Source organism: Parasteatoda tepidariorum, chromosome 1 (assembly GCF_043381705.1).
Source record: "Parasteatoda tepidariorum isolate YZ-2023 chromosome 1, CAS_Ptep_4.0, whole genome shotgun sequence".
Lineage (NCBI taxonomy): Eukaryota > Metazoa > Arthropoda > Arachnida > Araneae > Theridiidae > Parasteatoda > Parasteatoda tepidariorum.
The window spans coordinates 59,611,504-59,628,427 of record NC_092204.1 but is presented as its reverse complement, the minus strand read 5'-3'; the positions used below and the strand labels follow the sequence as shown (position 1 = coordinate 59,628,427).

The window sequence follows — 16,924 nt, the reverse complement described above, 5'->3', positions numbered from 1 at the left end:
TGGAAATTTGAAAAAATATTTAATCGTTATCGATCGATTACATCATTCTGAATTTCATGTCAGTTTTTTCTGTTCGTCTTGCTCATCGGTTTTGCAGTTGCTTGTTTTTAAATTCATAAATATGAAAAATGTGAAGGTGTAAAGAGATTACGAGATAATATTTTAACATTTTGGTCTGATTTTATTTTAATATTACAATTTGTGAAGAGTTTGCTCTTTAACTGTTAAATAATTAGTTTGAAGTCAGGAAATTGAGACATGTCTGCTGCGGTTCTTAGATTGAAAAGAAAAGCGTCGAGTGAACCGATTGAAGGATTAGTTATCGCTCTGAAAAAATCAAAGGAATATGATTCTAATGAAGTGTTTTTTAAGTTTGCAGCAACAGTGAAAAGTGATGTAAGTATAGATTTTAGCGGCAAAATTGAATGCTTTAATAAGTAGTAAATATCTACTTACAGTAGCATTTTTTTTCCAGTTAAATTGTTATACTTTTATTGCTGTATGAGGTACAAGGATATTTGGGCATATTTTTATATCGGTGCCTGCTCGAGCTACGTAAATTCCCCCTTTTTCAAATTATATCCAAACATTTTATGTAAGCAATGGTCTAAAAAATAATGAATGTTTATGCTTTCAATTCTGTTATATGTAGAACAAAAGAAATTTCCATCATCGCTATTTAAAAATTTTACTAAATGTTAACGATCTATTATATGTCTTTAACGATGTTTTACGTTCTGACCGAAAGCAAGGAAAATGGATTAAAAGAGCAAAGTGGGATTCTTTAGTAATTAAACTAAATGAAAATAATAGGTAAATGAAAATTTTATAAAGGCTTCAAGATATAGCTCCCAATCTAAAGGGCATCGTATTTTACACTCTAACCTATATTTTATAGAAATTTAAATGCTTTTATAGAAATTTAAATCAGTTTTTTTTCCTAAAGTAAAAAGAATATTTGTCATAGTGTCTCTTAACTCTTCTAAGTTCTTTTTGACATCTTATAAAGAAAAAGTTTTTTGGAAGAGATTTCCATATCATGATGTGTGGCAGAATAATCGCCAAGTCTTGGCAACTTTCAGGCAGTGGCTTGCGACTTGCAAGTAACTAAGAAAAAAAATCCCAAAAAGGGACAAAATCAAAGGGTAAAGCTCGTGGTCACCCCCAGACAAATCTCTACCTGTTGTTTTAATTTAATTTCCCCGTTTGAAATCAATTTGGCGATTGTAGTTGGCATGGTTGATCATGATTCAGATATATCCTCATTTTTTATGTTAACTGTGATTTTTGAATAAAAAAAATATTTAAATAACTTGGGCTACTTAAAATATTAGATAAAGACAAAGAAGAATTGTGACCACCACAAACATNTAGAAGCGACGGGTTAGTTTCAAAGGAGGACAGGTGCATTGTTGGACAAGCTGTCCTCAGGGACGTTTTTTCGAGCCCTGGTTTGAGTATAGTATTTATAGAGACTTTGTATTTTAAAAAGAAAAATTCATGTAGTTTCGTGGGTAAATCGTGGTTGTAGAAATAGAATCCAAAAAAATTTCTCCACTATTGTTAAAGTTAGATACCATAGGTTTAAAATAAAGCAGCATGTCTTTCATTTTATGAGAAAATATATTATTTAAAAAAATATTTATAATCATTTGAACGATAAATATTACAATAATTGTTTAAATTATAATTTGTCACATAATTATTTCATTATATAAAATAAAATATCTTTAATGTTAAGCCCTTATAAACTAGAAATACAGTATACTCTCGATATCTCAAAGATGAGGGGACACTAAAAAAATTTCGAGGTTGCGAGTTTTCAAAATAACAAGTTCAGAACTAATTATGTACTAAAAAGTAGAGTTATGAAACATAAGAATAACTACTATTAAATATGTATGTACTGATTGTTGACAATAAGTCTAAATACATCAATAATAATTTTATTTTTAAAACTAAGAGAAAAATAATTACGCCTTCAATAGAAAAGAATTTATTTACAATAAACTTACATTGTGATTTTTCTGAAAAAATTCAATTTCTATTTTGAAAAAAATTAGACATAACAAGGTTTTGAGAAGAAACTCTTCAATATAGGAATTCAAATTGACTTTAGGTGAATATATAATAACAAGGAAAAAAATATTTTTTTGTCATGACATATTTTTTGATAGTATACTGTATTAATTTTAAATTAACATTTACTTACTAATAATAGGGAAACATATAGCCTAGACAATCATTGGTTTAAAATTCTTTAGACTTCAAAGTTTGATTTGAAGGTGTATTAATGTGTGAGTTTAACTCTTCTAAGTTCTTTTTAACATCTTATAAAGAAAAAGTTTTTTGGAAGAAATTCTATATCATGATGTGTGGCAGAATAATCGCCAAGTCTTGGCAACTTTCAGGCAGTGGCCACCAAGGAACTAAAAGAACATCATACAAAGGGACCAACTCATNAAAATCAAAGGGTAAAGCTCGTGGTCACCCCCAGACTAATCTCTACCTGTTGTTTTAATTTAATTTCCCCGTTTGAAATCAATTTGGCGATTGTTGTTGGCATGGTTGATCATGATTCAGATATATCCTCATTTTTTATGTTAACTGTGATTTTTGAATAAAAAAAATATTTAAATAACTTGGGCTACTTAAATATTAGCTAAAGACAAAGAAGAATTGTGACCACCACAAACATAATTAAAAAAAAAAACAAATTTCTACATGCATTTAAGCTTAAATACTGAAAATTGTTATTCAAATTTTAACACTTAAATCAATAAATATATTGATTTATTTTATTATCTCATTTAATTAAGGGAATTTTTTAAACTCCGCAAACGTGTCCATATTAATCTCCTTCTATAAAAAAAGTAAATGCTTTAAAGTAAGACTTAAAAGTAAATGTAGTAAAACACAAAATCAAAACTTGTTTTTGTAGCTCATAAAGATCTGTAATTTAAAAATAAGTCAGGACAAGTCAAAACAAGTAATCTATAGCAGCAATTGTCTACTATCTGCTGTGTAGTTTTGAACAATTTCATTATTTTATGATTAATTTCTTTATTATTTAACTAATTTTGCTTAAATTAGAATATTGCTGTATTATTAAACTTGATACCCTATTTAAATCAATTTTTATAACTTTACAGAGATTGCCCTTCTTGGGTTTTATTTGCCTTTGGCTGTCTAATGAGTATCTCTAATTACTATTTTAAGAACTTGGCCCTGTATTATTATGTTGTGAAAGCAGAGGTCAAAAAAAATTTTTTTTGCTATTTTTGATTGTGTTTGGCTTACCTAAAAGTACCCAATTTTTTATTCTTAGAATTTTTTTATTGCTGCATTAAAAAATATTTTACTTAAATTCTATTCTATATTAAGAGCCACGTTTTTTCATTATATTATTTATATTCACCATGAGTAAATTAAATTTAGTAAGAAACTTTGGCCCTTGAATAACATTTCGGTGCTATTTTAGGCATTTGGTGTGTGCTGAAGAACATAAAATATCCTGAATATTTCTGACTATCAATGAGCTGGTTAAATGTCTGAAATTTAAGTGTTAAAGCACTTGGTTTTATATTATAAATTTCCTATATGATAAAGATTAATGCCTCTGAAGGAAAATATTTTAGAATAGCAAGTTAAATCTCCCCTTCACTAGTAAAAGACTACTATATCTAATATGCCTAATATCATGGGTGCAAGTCTTCAGTCCCCAGGACGGATTTCCGTCTTTCGAAAATGTCCGCGGACGTAAGTGAGACGGAAACAAGACTGAGTCGAAGACGGAAATCGGAATTTTTTTTTCTGTCCTTAAAAATGTTTTGTAGGTCTACGTTATTGGTCTACTTTCTTATGTCCTGTTGTTATTTTATCAAAAGACAGATGAATAAGTATTTTTTGTACATTATTTAAACTTGATGTATTATGGTAAAGCTTTCTTAGATAGTTTGCATATGTCGAGAGGGTATTGTGTGTGTTAGGTATTTCAGTAAAAAAAATTTCAGTCTTGGCCTTTTTTCCAACTTGCACCCATGCCTAATATACTTATTTCTATTTATGGATCTACCGTATAGGGTATGCATAATAAATCCCTCAGTCAAAAAATCTAAATTTTTGAAAATATGATACACATACCCATTAGAAATGTAGAAAGATCTAAAGATCATCCCAATTATAATACAGTAGGGGACCGATTATCCGGAATGATCGGGACTATCGCTATTCCTGATAACTGATTTTTCCAATTTTCTTAATCGCTACAAAAAGCCGTTTTTTTTATTTCTTTTTTATTGTTAAACCCAACTAAAAAAGAAAAATATTTGGAAATAATCTTAAGAAGAGAAAACGATGAAGTTATACACTAATGATTATATTGAAAATGATGGTAAGGTAAACATCTTTCAAAAAAGAAAGAAAAATCCTAAAATCTTATGAGGAAAAAAAAAAAGGTTTTTTTAATGGTGGTAAAATTTGTCGAATTTCGTTCCGGTTTTCTGATTTCCGGATAACAGGTTCTGTACTGTACCTTGAAAAAAAGGAAGCAAGGGAATTGGACTGCAACTGATTTCAATAATATGTTCACTTTGAATTTACTGCGTAGAATTTAGCCAAGCTTCAAGCTCTCATATAGCCCGTTGTACATCATGTAAATATCAATCATTAATTATTTATCATTTATATTCTTACTTGTATTTGGTAATTTGTTTTGAAGAGGCATCTCTCTGTGTACCACCAATGATCTAAGCACATTTACGCAGCTTAGAAAATATTTTGTTATCTAATATGTACCATCCCTTGTCGTTCTTTTTTTTTTTAATACTTGAATTCAAGTTAACTTTTTTATTGAATTTTTAAATCCATGTTTTAGATTAAGTTATATCCTTTTAAGTCTAGAAATAATTCCTTGCTTGGGTCCCTGCAAATTATTTATTTGAATGTACTGCATTTAATTTTATGTAAAATTCTAGGTTTGTTTGTTAATTTTCCAGTACTTTTTCATTAGTCAAGTGCAATTAAATCAATATATATATATATATATAGTATATATATTTTCATTTATTTCTTTTTTGGAGACAACCATTTTTTTAGGGAATTTTAATTAAGAAAATGCTTGATTATATATATATTACATTTTCTTTTAGACTGATTCCATTAAAGAACATATCCAAGCTGCACTTTCTAAAGAAAAAGAATCAAAACTTTTAAAGTGGCGTGATCCTAAAGGAGCAGCTGTTAGACAAAAAAATGTGTCTAATATATGTGAAAAACTGAGAAATGAGTGCAAAGCTGTTAGCGAGAAAAAACGGCTTGAATATCTAAATAATCGTAGGCTAATTTTTACTGAAACTGTTCCTATTCTTGACGATGACAAAGAATCTCCTGTCCAAAGTGCTGAAGTTCGTGATTTATTTCATTTGTATGATATAATTGAAGAAAATGAAGAACCTAAAAAACAGGTAAATATATTTTTTATTTTATTGGAAATTAAATTTTATTCAATTAAAGTAACTTGTAATAATATAATTTTTAAGCAAAATAATTAGTTAATTAGTTCAATTTATAAAAACTGTTATTTTTTAATTCCATTTTTTATGATATTAAGTTTTTACTTTTAAGAAATTATTTTTTAGAATGAAATAATGTGTTAGATATGAAAGGCTGGGTTTCTTAACTGTGTACGTTTCAGTGTTCCGCTGTCCACACTTTTGATACACAAACAATATAACTAATACAAAAATAATTTTATCGTATAGAAATGTTTATTTTTTTACTTGTTTATTTATTTTTTGCTACAAAAATTTTGTTTTAAGAGCTCTACGTACTTTGTAATGTCTCATCGTGTAAAATATGTGGATCTTTAAACATTACACTGAATTCTTCCACAATATTTTTAATTGGTGGTATTCTGTTCCTCGTAAAATTTTGAATTTTAAAAAAATTTCTTTAATATGTAAGTCTGTGTCCAAAATCTGGTTTGAAATTTTTCTAAAAAACCTGGAAATGTTAGAAGTTTCTATTTCTGGAAATAAATTAGAACCCTAAATTCTCCTTCATTATGAAATTCCGAGAAAATTTAATATTTTATAAATTTATATTGATATTATATATTATCCATACAATTCGTAATTAATTCTTATTCAATGTTTTATTTATCATTTTAAGTATTTAGACTATAATGGAAAGGTTTTTATGTATTTAATATTTTAAATGAAGGAAGTATTTATTTATTATATTCTTTTTAGTTAGATGATGGAGATAACACTATCACTTGCAATGGCACTCCTTTAATACGAGAGAAAGTTTCTGATTATGTTTACGACGTGTATGTTGCTAATGGACAATTTGACAATTCATTTGTTGAAAATGCTGTGAGGTAAGATAATTTTATTATTTTATTGGCATAAAATACATTTTTAATCGAAAATATATTTTGTTTTTGTGTAGGAATATATCTTTTTATTATTAGTCTGACAAAAAAAAAAGTGTCTGAATTTGGCAGGAAAAATATCAAAAATTGGTATCAGAATGATTTCTCTCAAATTATTGAAATCAAAGTATTTTATTAGGATTCTTTAGTTTATAAATATTTTAGCTTTTATGTATGCAATTTATGAATGTGTCTCATTTTTATTTTCCATTCGTCGTTACTGTATCAAACCATTTCTATTTTAATTTAACTTTATTTTTTCATATTGTTGTACAGTAGGGAACCGATTATCGGGACCATCGCTATTCCGGATAACTGATTTTTCCGGTTTTCTGAATCGCTACAAAAAGCCGTTTTTTTTTTTTTTTTTTTTATTGCTTAAACCCAACTAAAAAAAAAAATTTCGGAAATAGCCTTAAAACGAAGAAAAAACGAAGTAATACACTAATGATTGTTTCCAAAATGATGGTAAGGTAAACATCTTTCAAAATAGAAAGAAAAATCCTAAAATCTTATGGGGGGAAAAAAATTTTTTTTGAAAATGGCGGTAAAATTTATCGAATTTCATTCCGGTTTTTTGGTTTTCCGGTTTTCTGATTTCCGGATAACGGGTTCTGTACTGTATATATTTTCCACGGACTTATGAAGTGAATCTGTTTTTTAAAAACTTAAATCATATATAATTTAATTATATGGTATTTAAATTTTTACGAATGTTTTCAGTAAAAACTGTTTTTGTTCTTCAGTATTGTATTCAATCCTCATGTCCCACTTAATTTCATTTTATTTCTTCATATTGATTTATTAGTAGTATTACTAATTAGTTTTATGAATTAGTGTTTTAAAAATGTAAACTGCTGTAATTTATTTCTATGTGATTTGTATTTTTGAAAAGCTAATGTTTTTTAAAAATTCATATCATACAATAATGTGAATCTTATGACTTTCAGTTCCTCAATCGAAAAATTAATCATTTATGTACCTTATTTTTTATTAATTTATTCTGCTGTAGATTACGAATGTGAATTAGTTTTTAAAGAATCTGAATTATCTTTATTTTTTTTCCAAAGTTAAATAAATTTACGTAAGTAATATAAAAAAATCTTCGTCTCCTTCCAGTTTTTACATACATGTTATGACCTAGATTTTATTTATTTATTTAGCTTAAGACCATGCACTGTAACAAATGAAGACCTATATTTTGGAGATAGTGATGATAACTCTGAAGTGTACGAGGATGAAGATGACAGTAATGATGAAAGCAATTGGCGAAATGAATATCCTGAAGATGAAGAATCTGGAGCTGATCAAGGTTTAATTTTTTTTTATTATTTTATTTATGTATAGTATGTATTTTCTTATTGACATCCATGACTGAACCTATCTAAGATAATGATGTAAGGAGGCAAATATATGTTCAGGTGTAAGTGTGTTAGTAGAAATAATAATGAAGGCAAAGAATGAATGCCAATGAAATAATAATGTTAATATTTATTTAGAGATGATCATTAAGAATTTTAAGAAGTATTACTCAAAACACTGTTTATTTTCTTTTTATTTTAACTCTATGTCGTTTTTCTGTGTATGCCCTTTTTTACTTATCTATATATTGTACAAGGTGTCATTGAAAAGGGATCAGATATTACCCATGTAACTATTGTCCTAATGATTAGATTTTAACATAGTTCAAAACAGGTTTGGGGTTTTGGACGTCCTAAACTGGTTTTGGACAGGACACGTGGGTTTTACTGTCCTAAACTGGGTACAACTGTCTTAAAGTGTCCAAAACCTTGAACTTTGGTAAAAGGTAAAAATTCTATAGGTGTAACCATTGTACACATAATAATTACATGTATCAATAAATATTTGATATTTTTTATACAATTTACTATAACTTATTAAAAGAAAATAATATAATATAATAGGAAAAGGTTTATAATTTTTGAAGCTCCACAATTCATTGAACAACAAAAGTGAATACCTAATCCTTTAAATATAAATATGCTTTTAATACTGATAAATAATATTTTTGCATAAGGATAAATATGGCAATATTAAAAAATAATAATTTTTCTTAAAAAAAATACTAAATTTGTTCAAAAATTAACCTTTTATTTTTCACAATATTTTTTTTAAAAAATGTTATAATTTCTGCATCACAGGATGATAAAAAAGACATCTATTTTAAAAAAAAATTGTTTTTAAATATGAACATATTAGTTTAAATTGAAAATACAAAATAACTGAAAAATGTATTAACAGTTTTGAAGGGCATAACATCAGTTTCAGTTACTGACACTGGTGATGTATCACCACTATGCAAAAATAATTGAACATGAATGAAATAAAAGTATTCTTGAATAGTAGTACTATAGATAAATAAACCTGTTTATGATGAGCCAAGCACTTAGTCCCTAATATTTTAACCTGTACGGCAAGGCCAAACTTTAACTATGTACTATTGAATGAGAGGACCAATTGAACTTGATTGCTGATTAATCATCATTTGTTTAAATTAAAGAGTCAAACAATATTAATAAAACATTATACTTTTAAAAACAAATATTCTCTAGTATATTTAATTATCAATATGTTATTAGTTCTATGTTTATTTTACCTCTTAAATATTGTTCAAATAAAATTGTGACATAATATGAGTAAAAGGGTTTTGGAGAGGACAGTTTAAACCGTGGATTAATCCATTCTGTCCTAAACCTTGCCAAACCTGGTTCAAAACTATCACGCCTAAAAGGGTTGCATAAACTATGCCAATTATTCTTGGATATTTATTACTTTACATAATCAGAGGCGTAAAAAAAACTTTTGCTGGCTGAAATTTTTAAAAAATTTTAATTGACTATTGAAATAGTAGAGGTGGTTACAATCTAAAAAGCATGGTTTCCTTAATGTAGGTTTTAATTTTTGCATAGTTTGCCATATATCTGAAACTTTGTTAGTGAATCAAAAAATATTCATTCACAATTATAAAATTTGTCTACTCTAAGGTAATTCCATGTAAAAATAATTTAGTCAGTTAAATAATTCTTGTTTTACTTATTTTGAAAACTTAAGAACAATCAATTTTTCTCAAGTGTTAGATTTTATAATTCAAAATTACATAATTTAAAATTTTGTAAAAATCTGTGTACCTTATACAGTTTAAATTTTTTGGACTATTATTAAATAAATTAAAAAGATAACCAATAACTACTGAAAATTATTTTTTCTTAAAATTATGTTTGAGTAATCAAATTTTAGTATTTTGTTCAAAAATTTTTCATCTCTCTAAAACATTTTCAAGGTATAAGTAAGTATGCAAAGGCTGAAATTAACTTAAAAGGGGCCAAATATTTGATCTGACTAAATTATTAGAACCATATTTTTCAGATTGCAGTTACCACTCCTTTCCCTATTTTATTCAGTTTAAAGGTATATTGGCACTTAGTAAATGAAAATCCAATCATTAGGACAATAGTTATTCAAGGTGATTTTTTTTCTTTTTCTGATTTACTGTACTCTACATTGCTGAAGCACCAAAGTCGCAGATTTATTATTTTTGTCTAGTTTTTCAAATACAACATTATAAGGTTATAAAGACTATGCTATCTATTTTATTGTTGCATAGATTTTAATTATATTTTGGGTTTTACGAATTGATTTCTTATATTTTATTTATTTAAGAAAAATTTTGTGAACCAGAATTCATAAAATTTTATGACAATTGTACTTTTGAGCTCATTTTAATTGCAAAGTTCAATCTAGAAATTTATAAAAATAATTCATTAATTATCTATCTACTGCATCACCTGCATGTTTAATTTTTATTGTGTCTATTACAGAATCTGAAGAATTTGATGAGAATCGTTACTATAATGAAATTCGACAGTCTTTCAACCATGTTAGTTTAGGTATGTGATTTTAGGATTTTATTTTTTTATCCAAAATCAAGTTGTCAATAAATTATATTATTCCTTTTTATTGTTGACACTGAATTATAAGTTATACTTTAACTATACTTAATTATATGGTGTTGTGCACACCAACTAGTATTTAAATGGATATGTTATAATAAACTCTAAAGAGTTTCATTAAAACTTCTAAATTTCCCCCATGAAATTATGAAGCCGTAATGACACAAATAATCAATAGATGGTGTTTATCGATTACCAAATAATCAAGTGTACCAAATTTTTTATTGTTTAGTTAATACTTGATTTTTGCTTGATTTGTTTAATTATTCATTTATTTTTAAGAATTGATTCATTTTATTTTTAGAAAAATTAATTAGTAATTTCACAACCGTAAAATCATAAAGATGAATACAGTTGCCTTTGCCTTCTTTATGTATTTTCATATTGATATTGAAACTTTTATTTTGTCACCTAATTTAAAAGGATTTCAAATAATAACAAAATACTGTCTTGTTAGTAAATCTACCTTTTTATTAAATATCTGTTTCTTTTTTTTTTACTTTTTACATTATTGAGTCTTGTAAGTTAGCAATTTAATTATTTTCATGTTTTGCAATTCATATTTTTCATTTAGCTTGTATTTACAACATACCTTTTCAATTTACTTTATTTAATAATAGTGTTCTTAACTCCTTAACTGCCGCAGGCATATATATACGTCTCGGCCAGACGATGTGTTAACTGCCGCAGGCCTATATATACACTTTCCCGAAGTACGATGCTTTGCATTGCGCTGCTATAAATAGAACTACACCCCCTACTTCAGAATGCAGTAAAATGGCCTTCAAAGTGTTTGCTTTGCGAATGTATTACTAATTTCGGGGGAGGGGGAATGGGAAAAGGATGTTATGGAAAAGTGATATCATATTAATTGCTTGTGTGTATTTATTTGAGTAAGGTCGGTTTTTTTCCGATTTTGTTTCCCGTATGTATTTGGTGCTTTTTATTCTTTCCATCAACGTCGTCAAAGAAAAATGCATCACGAAAATGTGCTGTTTGTTCAAGAAAAAAAATTCTTCTTGAATCCCGCGATGAATGTGATGTTGGTTTATGTGTCCAACCATGTTTCAGGATTTATCATACAGCAGCAAAGTTTTAACATCTTTTAAATAGTATTTTTATTATTTAATTTAAATTTTGTATTTTCTTTCTTTCCTTTTTCTTGTCTTGTGAAATTAAACTGTTTTTAAATTGCAAAGCGTGCATCATTTTTCCCCACCAAAAGAAAGTGCACTTGAGCGAAAAACGGTGGCACTGGGTAGTGAATCACGTTAATTTTACTCGGCAGTTAAGGGGTTAAAAAAGATTTTCAATACTGTCAAGCACAAGAGGATTTCATAAAAATATGTTTATTCTCGTGAATTTTTTAGAGTGACAACATAATACATATTTAGTAAAAAAAAAAAAAAATTTAAATAATTCAATATTTCCATGAAAGAGGGAACTATTGCAAACTAAGTATTAAAAACTTTTATAATTACTGTCTTTATAATAAGGGCTTATTTTCATAGCTAAAGCCTCAGAACTGGGGAAATTCCAATAATTTTTTTTAATTAGTCTAAAAACTGGAAAGTTACTTAATTTTGATTTAAAATACTTAAAAAATTCCTATTTTTTATAGTAAAATTGATGTAAATTTTCTGTTTTTTTACTTGATTCCATTTCATGTCAATAAATAAATTAAAAGCTGCTTCCTTAATGCATTTATATTTAGTGAAGATATTCCGCAAAATAGATCTCAAGAGATATTCAGGAAAAAGTTAATTTAAATTCCTATATAAAAATTTTGGGCTTTCAAAAAACAATTGTTTTCATTATTAAGAAAACAATATTTCATCATAGACAATTATGCTGACTGCAAACAAACAGTGTTTGAAACATGATTTCCAGACTTATAGATTAACTTTGATGTGTTATAAGTTGTTACAAAAAAAACTGTTGTTCATAATATCCTACGTGAATTCTTTTTTATCAAATCATTCTTTTTTACAAATCAAATCATTTTTTGCACAGAATTATAAAATTCGTTTATCTAAAGATAATTACATGCAAAAAATAGCTTTTGGCAAATATTTATTATTTTATTTATTAGTAATAGTTGAAAAAAAGTTTGAATTGTAACATACAATTCTTTACATCTTTTTAAAGAACGTAATTTTACATGGCAAAATACAAAATTTGAATGAAATTGGTCAAATAGTTCCAAGGCAATCTAATTTTAAAATGTTGTTTAAAATTTAAAGGAAATTCAAATTAATTAGCATATTCGAACTTACTCTCTTGAAGCATTAAGATTGAGTCCTAGAACATGAATATTCGATCAAAAGTTATTCATGTTAGTTCGTTTATTTATTTAATTTTTTTTTTCGCACTGTACATAAATGAGTCAAAACTGGAAAATGAACTATAAATTTATGTCAACAGTTGAGAATATCAGGTAATTGATAAAATGAGTCAAAATCAGGGAATTGATAAAATGAGTTTTAAAAAGTCGTTTAATGGAGAGAAAAGAAATTCAAATTAATTAGTGTGTACGCACGTATTCGAATTTACCCTCTTGAAGCATTAAGATTCTATCAAAAATTATTCATGTTAGTCCGCTTATTTATTTACTTATTTTTTCTCACTGTACATGAATGAGTCAAAACTGTAAAATGAACTATAAGTTTATGTCAACAGTTGAGAAAATCAAGAAATTGATAAAATTAATCTGGAATTTAATTCTGAAAGTTAGAGTTTGTGATCAGTCTGATGTATCAAAATGTCATTGAATTATCTTATTATTTTTTCTTTCTTTTTTGTTAAGGTGACTGCAGTGATGAAGAACCTTTCCATTACTCAAAAGTAATGCATGAAATTGAAGATGAATATGGTAATGATTATAGTGATTGAAAAAGCAACTAAGTATTATTTAGCCCATTCACCACCTCCAGATAAAATTGAAAAGTTACATGCCAAAGATATTTGCTTCGTTAAATACTATGCTCTGAAAAAAGTGATGTTCATTTCTTATATTTATAATCTCCTTTCTAAATGTTAAATCATGTTCATTGTATTTAAATGTTTCGTTTCTTTGTAAAATTATTATATTTCATTAACATTCATGATGTGTTGTTGTATGGTTTGCTCTAAGTGAAGCATTTTGTTTTTCTCTGAAATAATGATCTCTCCCTTTGATAAAATGTTTGTATACTTAAATATGTAAATAGTTGTACATAAATTATTTTAATGTTGATCAATGTTTCATGTTTTTCTTTTTAGTTGTGAATTTTGTTTTGTTTGAGTATAGTATTTAGAAAGATGAGGGGACACTAAAAAAATTTCGAGGTAGCGAGTTTTCAAGATAACAAGTTCAGAACTAAATATGTTCTTAAAAGTAGAGTTATGAAACATAAGAATAACTACTATTAAATATGTATGTATTGATTGTTGAAAATAACTCTAAAAATAACAATAATAATTTATTTTTAAAAGTAAGAAAAAAATAATTATGCCTTAAATAGAAAAGAATCTATTTATAATAAACTTACATTGTGATTTTTCTGAAAAAATTCAATTTCTATTTTGAAAAAAATTCAACATTACAAGGTTTTGAGAAGAAACTTCAATATAGGAATTCAAATTGACGTTAGGTGGCTATATAATAACAAGGAAAAAAATATTTTTTTGTCATAAGGTTTTTGATAGTATACTGTATTAATTTTAAATTTACATTTACTTAGTAATAATAGGGAAGCATAGTATAATTTGATAAAAATCTTAATCCAGCATAAGTCAAAGTTTTAGAGTAAAATATAACAATTACTGACTTCACAGTTCTGTGTAAAGCTGTAAGTAGTGTAACATATGAATAATTTTAATTTCTTTTTAAGGTTTGTAGGCCATGAATGCTAAACAATCATTTGATTAAAATAAATTAAGATATTGGAAATTATTTATACTTCAAAGTTTGATTTGAAGGTGTATTAATGTGGGAGTTTATCATAATTTTGTATTACCAGGATAATTTTGGGAAATCAGATAATGTGTAGGATATGGATGTGTATAACTTTTAAATTTTCATGTTTTTTAAGTTTTATTGGTATTTTTTGTCCACCAATATCGTGATTTCTAAAGTAATATACAGCAATTGAAAAAAGTACATTTTTTTCTTGGTTAACAACTACTACTTTATTACAAATGTTGTGATTACAATTACATTTGAAATGTAGTCACTACTTTTAAGAGGGAAACTTTGCTGGGGACCTGAATTTACACCTCTGTTCAAAATAGTTTTGAATAATAAATTGACTTATAACGTGAGGAATTATTAAGATATATGTTTACGTGAGCCGGGTTGTTATTCTAAATATTTTATTAATAAATTTTATAGTAATTGCTTATTAATTTCTTTAATAATCGTTGAAAATTTTTGAATTAAGAAGTATACAAATTTTTACTTTGATTTCAGGCAAAATTGGTTGAATAGTTTCTTAGAAAAATGATTTTAGATATCTGACTTTTTAAATTTCAATTTTTCAGTTAAATTCTCATGTAAAATTACATTCTTTAAAATTTAGTAAAAGTTTGTAATGATTATTAGAATTATTTTTTGCATTGTTTTATCTTTGGATAAACAAATTTTATAATTGAGTACAAAAAATGTTCTATTCGCTTAAAAAAATTTTTTAGGGACATGGCGAAATGCACAAACAGTAAACTTAGCATTATGAGGTAAAACTTTTGACCGATCAACTGACAAAACTATTTCCCAGATTGCGACTATCCCCAATAATTTTGGGGTTTAGAATCAATCCGTCGAGAAAAGGGTATATTTATTCAGAGAAGATATGCTTTTGTGTCTGATTTCATAACTTAAAATGTGGTTTGCACTTACTGATTACCATATTTGAAGTGATCCCTTGAAACCATTAAGATTGAGAACTAGTACATGAAAATCCAATCATTAAATCAAAATTTATTCAGGTTAGATTTATTTATTTTTTGCATTTATAGCAATTCAAATTAGAGGCAACTTTTTAACTCTCAAAATGTACTACACTACTAAAAAATTCCTGCTTTCATATTTCTCGATCACACTAAAATAAGTACTCTCTGGGTAGTTCAAAACTGTCATCATGAACCTTTAAAAGTAGCTGCCATCTTCCTAATTTACGAAAATAATTATCGTGGGTAAATCCAATTGCACTTGTGATTTCAATTTCCAGAAAACAATGAGACAAACGACTGAAGCCAAGCTTTATGAAAAAATTGCTGCTCTAGAGTATCAGGCATAATTCTTAGTACCATTCTGCCACAATGGCATTGTAATATCTACACCAATCAGCTTAGAAAAATTATCTTAATTTAAACTACTTTTATACTTAACTAATGTTTAAAGTAATATGTTAAGTATTCGCTACTGTTTTTTTGTGTTTAGCACTATGAAAGTAGGAACTATAGTAGCTTTGCTACTTTATTATTTTTTAGACCAGTGGTTTCCAATTCATTCATGTTATGAAATCCTAAATGATCGACCTTTTGGCAGAACCCTGATTTAATGAACTTTATTTAAACTGTAAACCAAACCAGAGAAACACTACTATTAATTATTACTAACTGTATTAATTTTTTATTGTTTTATCAATGATAGTCTGAAACTTAGATTTTATTTATGTCTGACAATTCACTGATCTGATAGGCCTGAGGCTGCATATAGTCTGTCTCTGAATTTATTTTTTGGTATATGCATAAGCTGAAAATAAATTAAACAAGCTGAATTATGTTTTTTGGTGAAATGAATTATAAACTTTTGAATGAATTTTCATAAACGTTGAGAATTGTTATTAAAGAAACACATTTCTTCATTAATAATTTATTTTTTATATTCTTAATGGAAAAGTTTGAGGGGAAGTATTAATGCAATTTTTTATGACTATATCTTTTTTCGTAATTTATTCAATACCATTTGAATATAAATTTCTTTTTAAATACTATTTTTCTGGATATTTCATTTAAATATTTTCATAAAAATGACCAAAATTTTAAATTAATACTATATTGTTGATTGGATATAAAAAGAAAACCCCACTGGTTTTAAAAATCATAACTGGTTTTTAAAAAAATTAACTTTCAGAATCCCTGTGACGCTTTATCCCTTTTTTAGGAACCGCTGTTTTAGACAATGTGAAATTTTTTCTTTCTTTCAGAAATCAAGTATGAATCCTGTTAAATTAGGAACCTTTATTTTTATCAACCATTAATTTATTTTGAAAGTGAGCCTTAGATTTGCTGTCTTTCTCTTGGTTAAGAATTGAGTTTTAAATTTTAATTGCTCAGGTCTCTCATTGGAAATTTTCTCCAGCTGATTTTAAAGTTTAATTATTTTATAATTTGATTTAAGAAAGTTTGTTATAGCTTAGGGATGTTTCTTTGTCTTTTATCATTAGACAAACTTATTTGTGTTGTAACTGGCAAAAAACTTTTATTTAAGAACAGGTAAATAATAGTCTAATTACTCTTGGTAATAATCTTTTGA

At 26.6% G+C, this 16,924-nt stretch overlaps 1 protein-coding gene across 1 annotated transcript; it reads left to right on the top strand.

Moving 5' to 3' along the window:
- The first annotated feature begins 21 nt into the window (after positions 1-21).
- LOC107454154 (female sterile (2) ltoPP43) lies at positions 22-13,642 on the top strand. The gene is made up of 6 exons (XM_043053055.2): positions 22-396; positions 5,151-5,465; positions 6,252-6,382; positions 7,600-7,748; positions 10,276-10,344; positions 13,214-13,642. Exons 1-6 carry the CDS (start codon positions 259-261, stop codon positions 13,297-13,299), a joined length of 888 nt encoding a protein of 295 aa, XP_042908989.1. The 5' UTR covers positions 22-258; the 3' UTR covers positions 13,300-13,642.
- The last annotated feature ends 3,282 nt before the right edge of the window (positions 13,643-16,924 follow it).

What these genes read in the sequence shown, in the direction of transcription:
- LOC107454154 (XM_043053055.2), top strand. Translation starts at nt 259, where the DNA reads ATGTCTGCTGCGGTTCTTAGATTGAAAAGAAAAGCGTCGAGTGAACCG. An exon ending in TTTGTTGAAAATGCTGTGAG is followed by an intron (nt 6,383 to 7,599) that starts GTAAGATAATTT and finishes TTATTTATTTAG; the next exon opens with CTTAAGACCATGCACTGTAA. An exon ending in TTTCAACCATGTTAGTTTAG is followed by an intron (nt 10,345 to 13,213) that starts GTATGTGATTTT and finishes TTTTTTGTTAAG; the next exon opens with GTGACTGCAGTGATGAAGAA.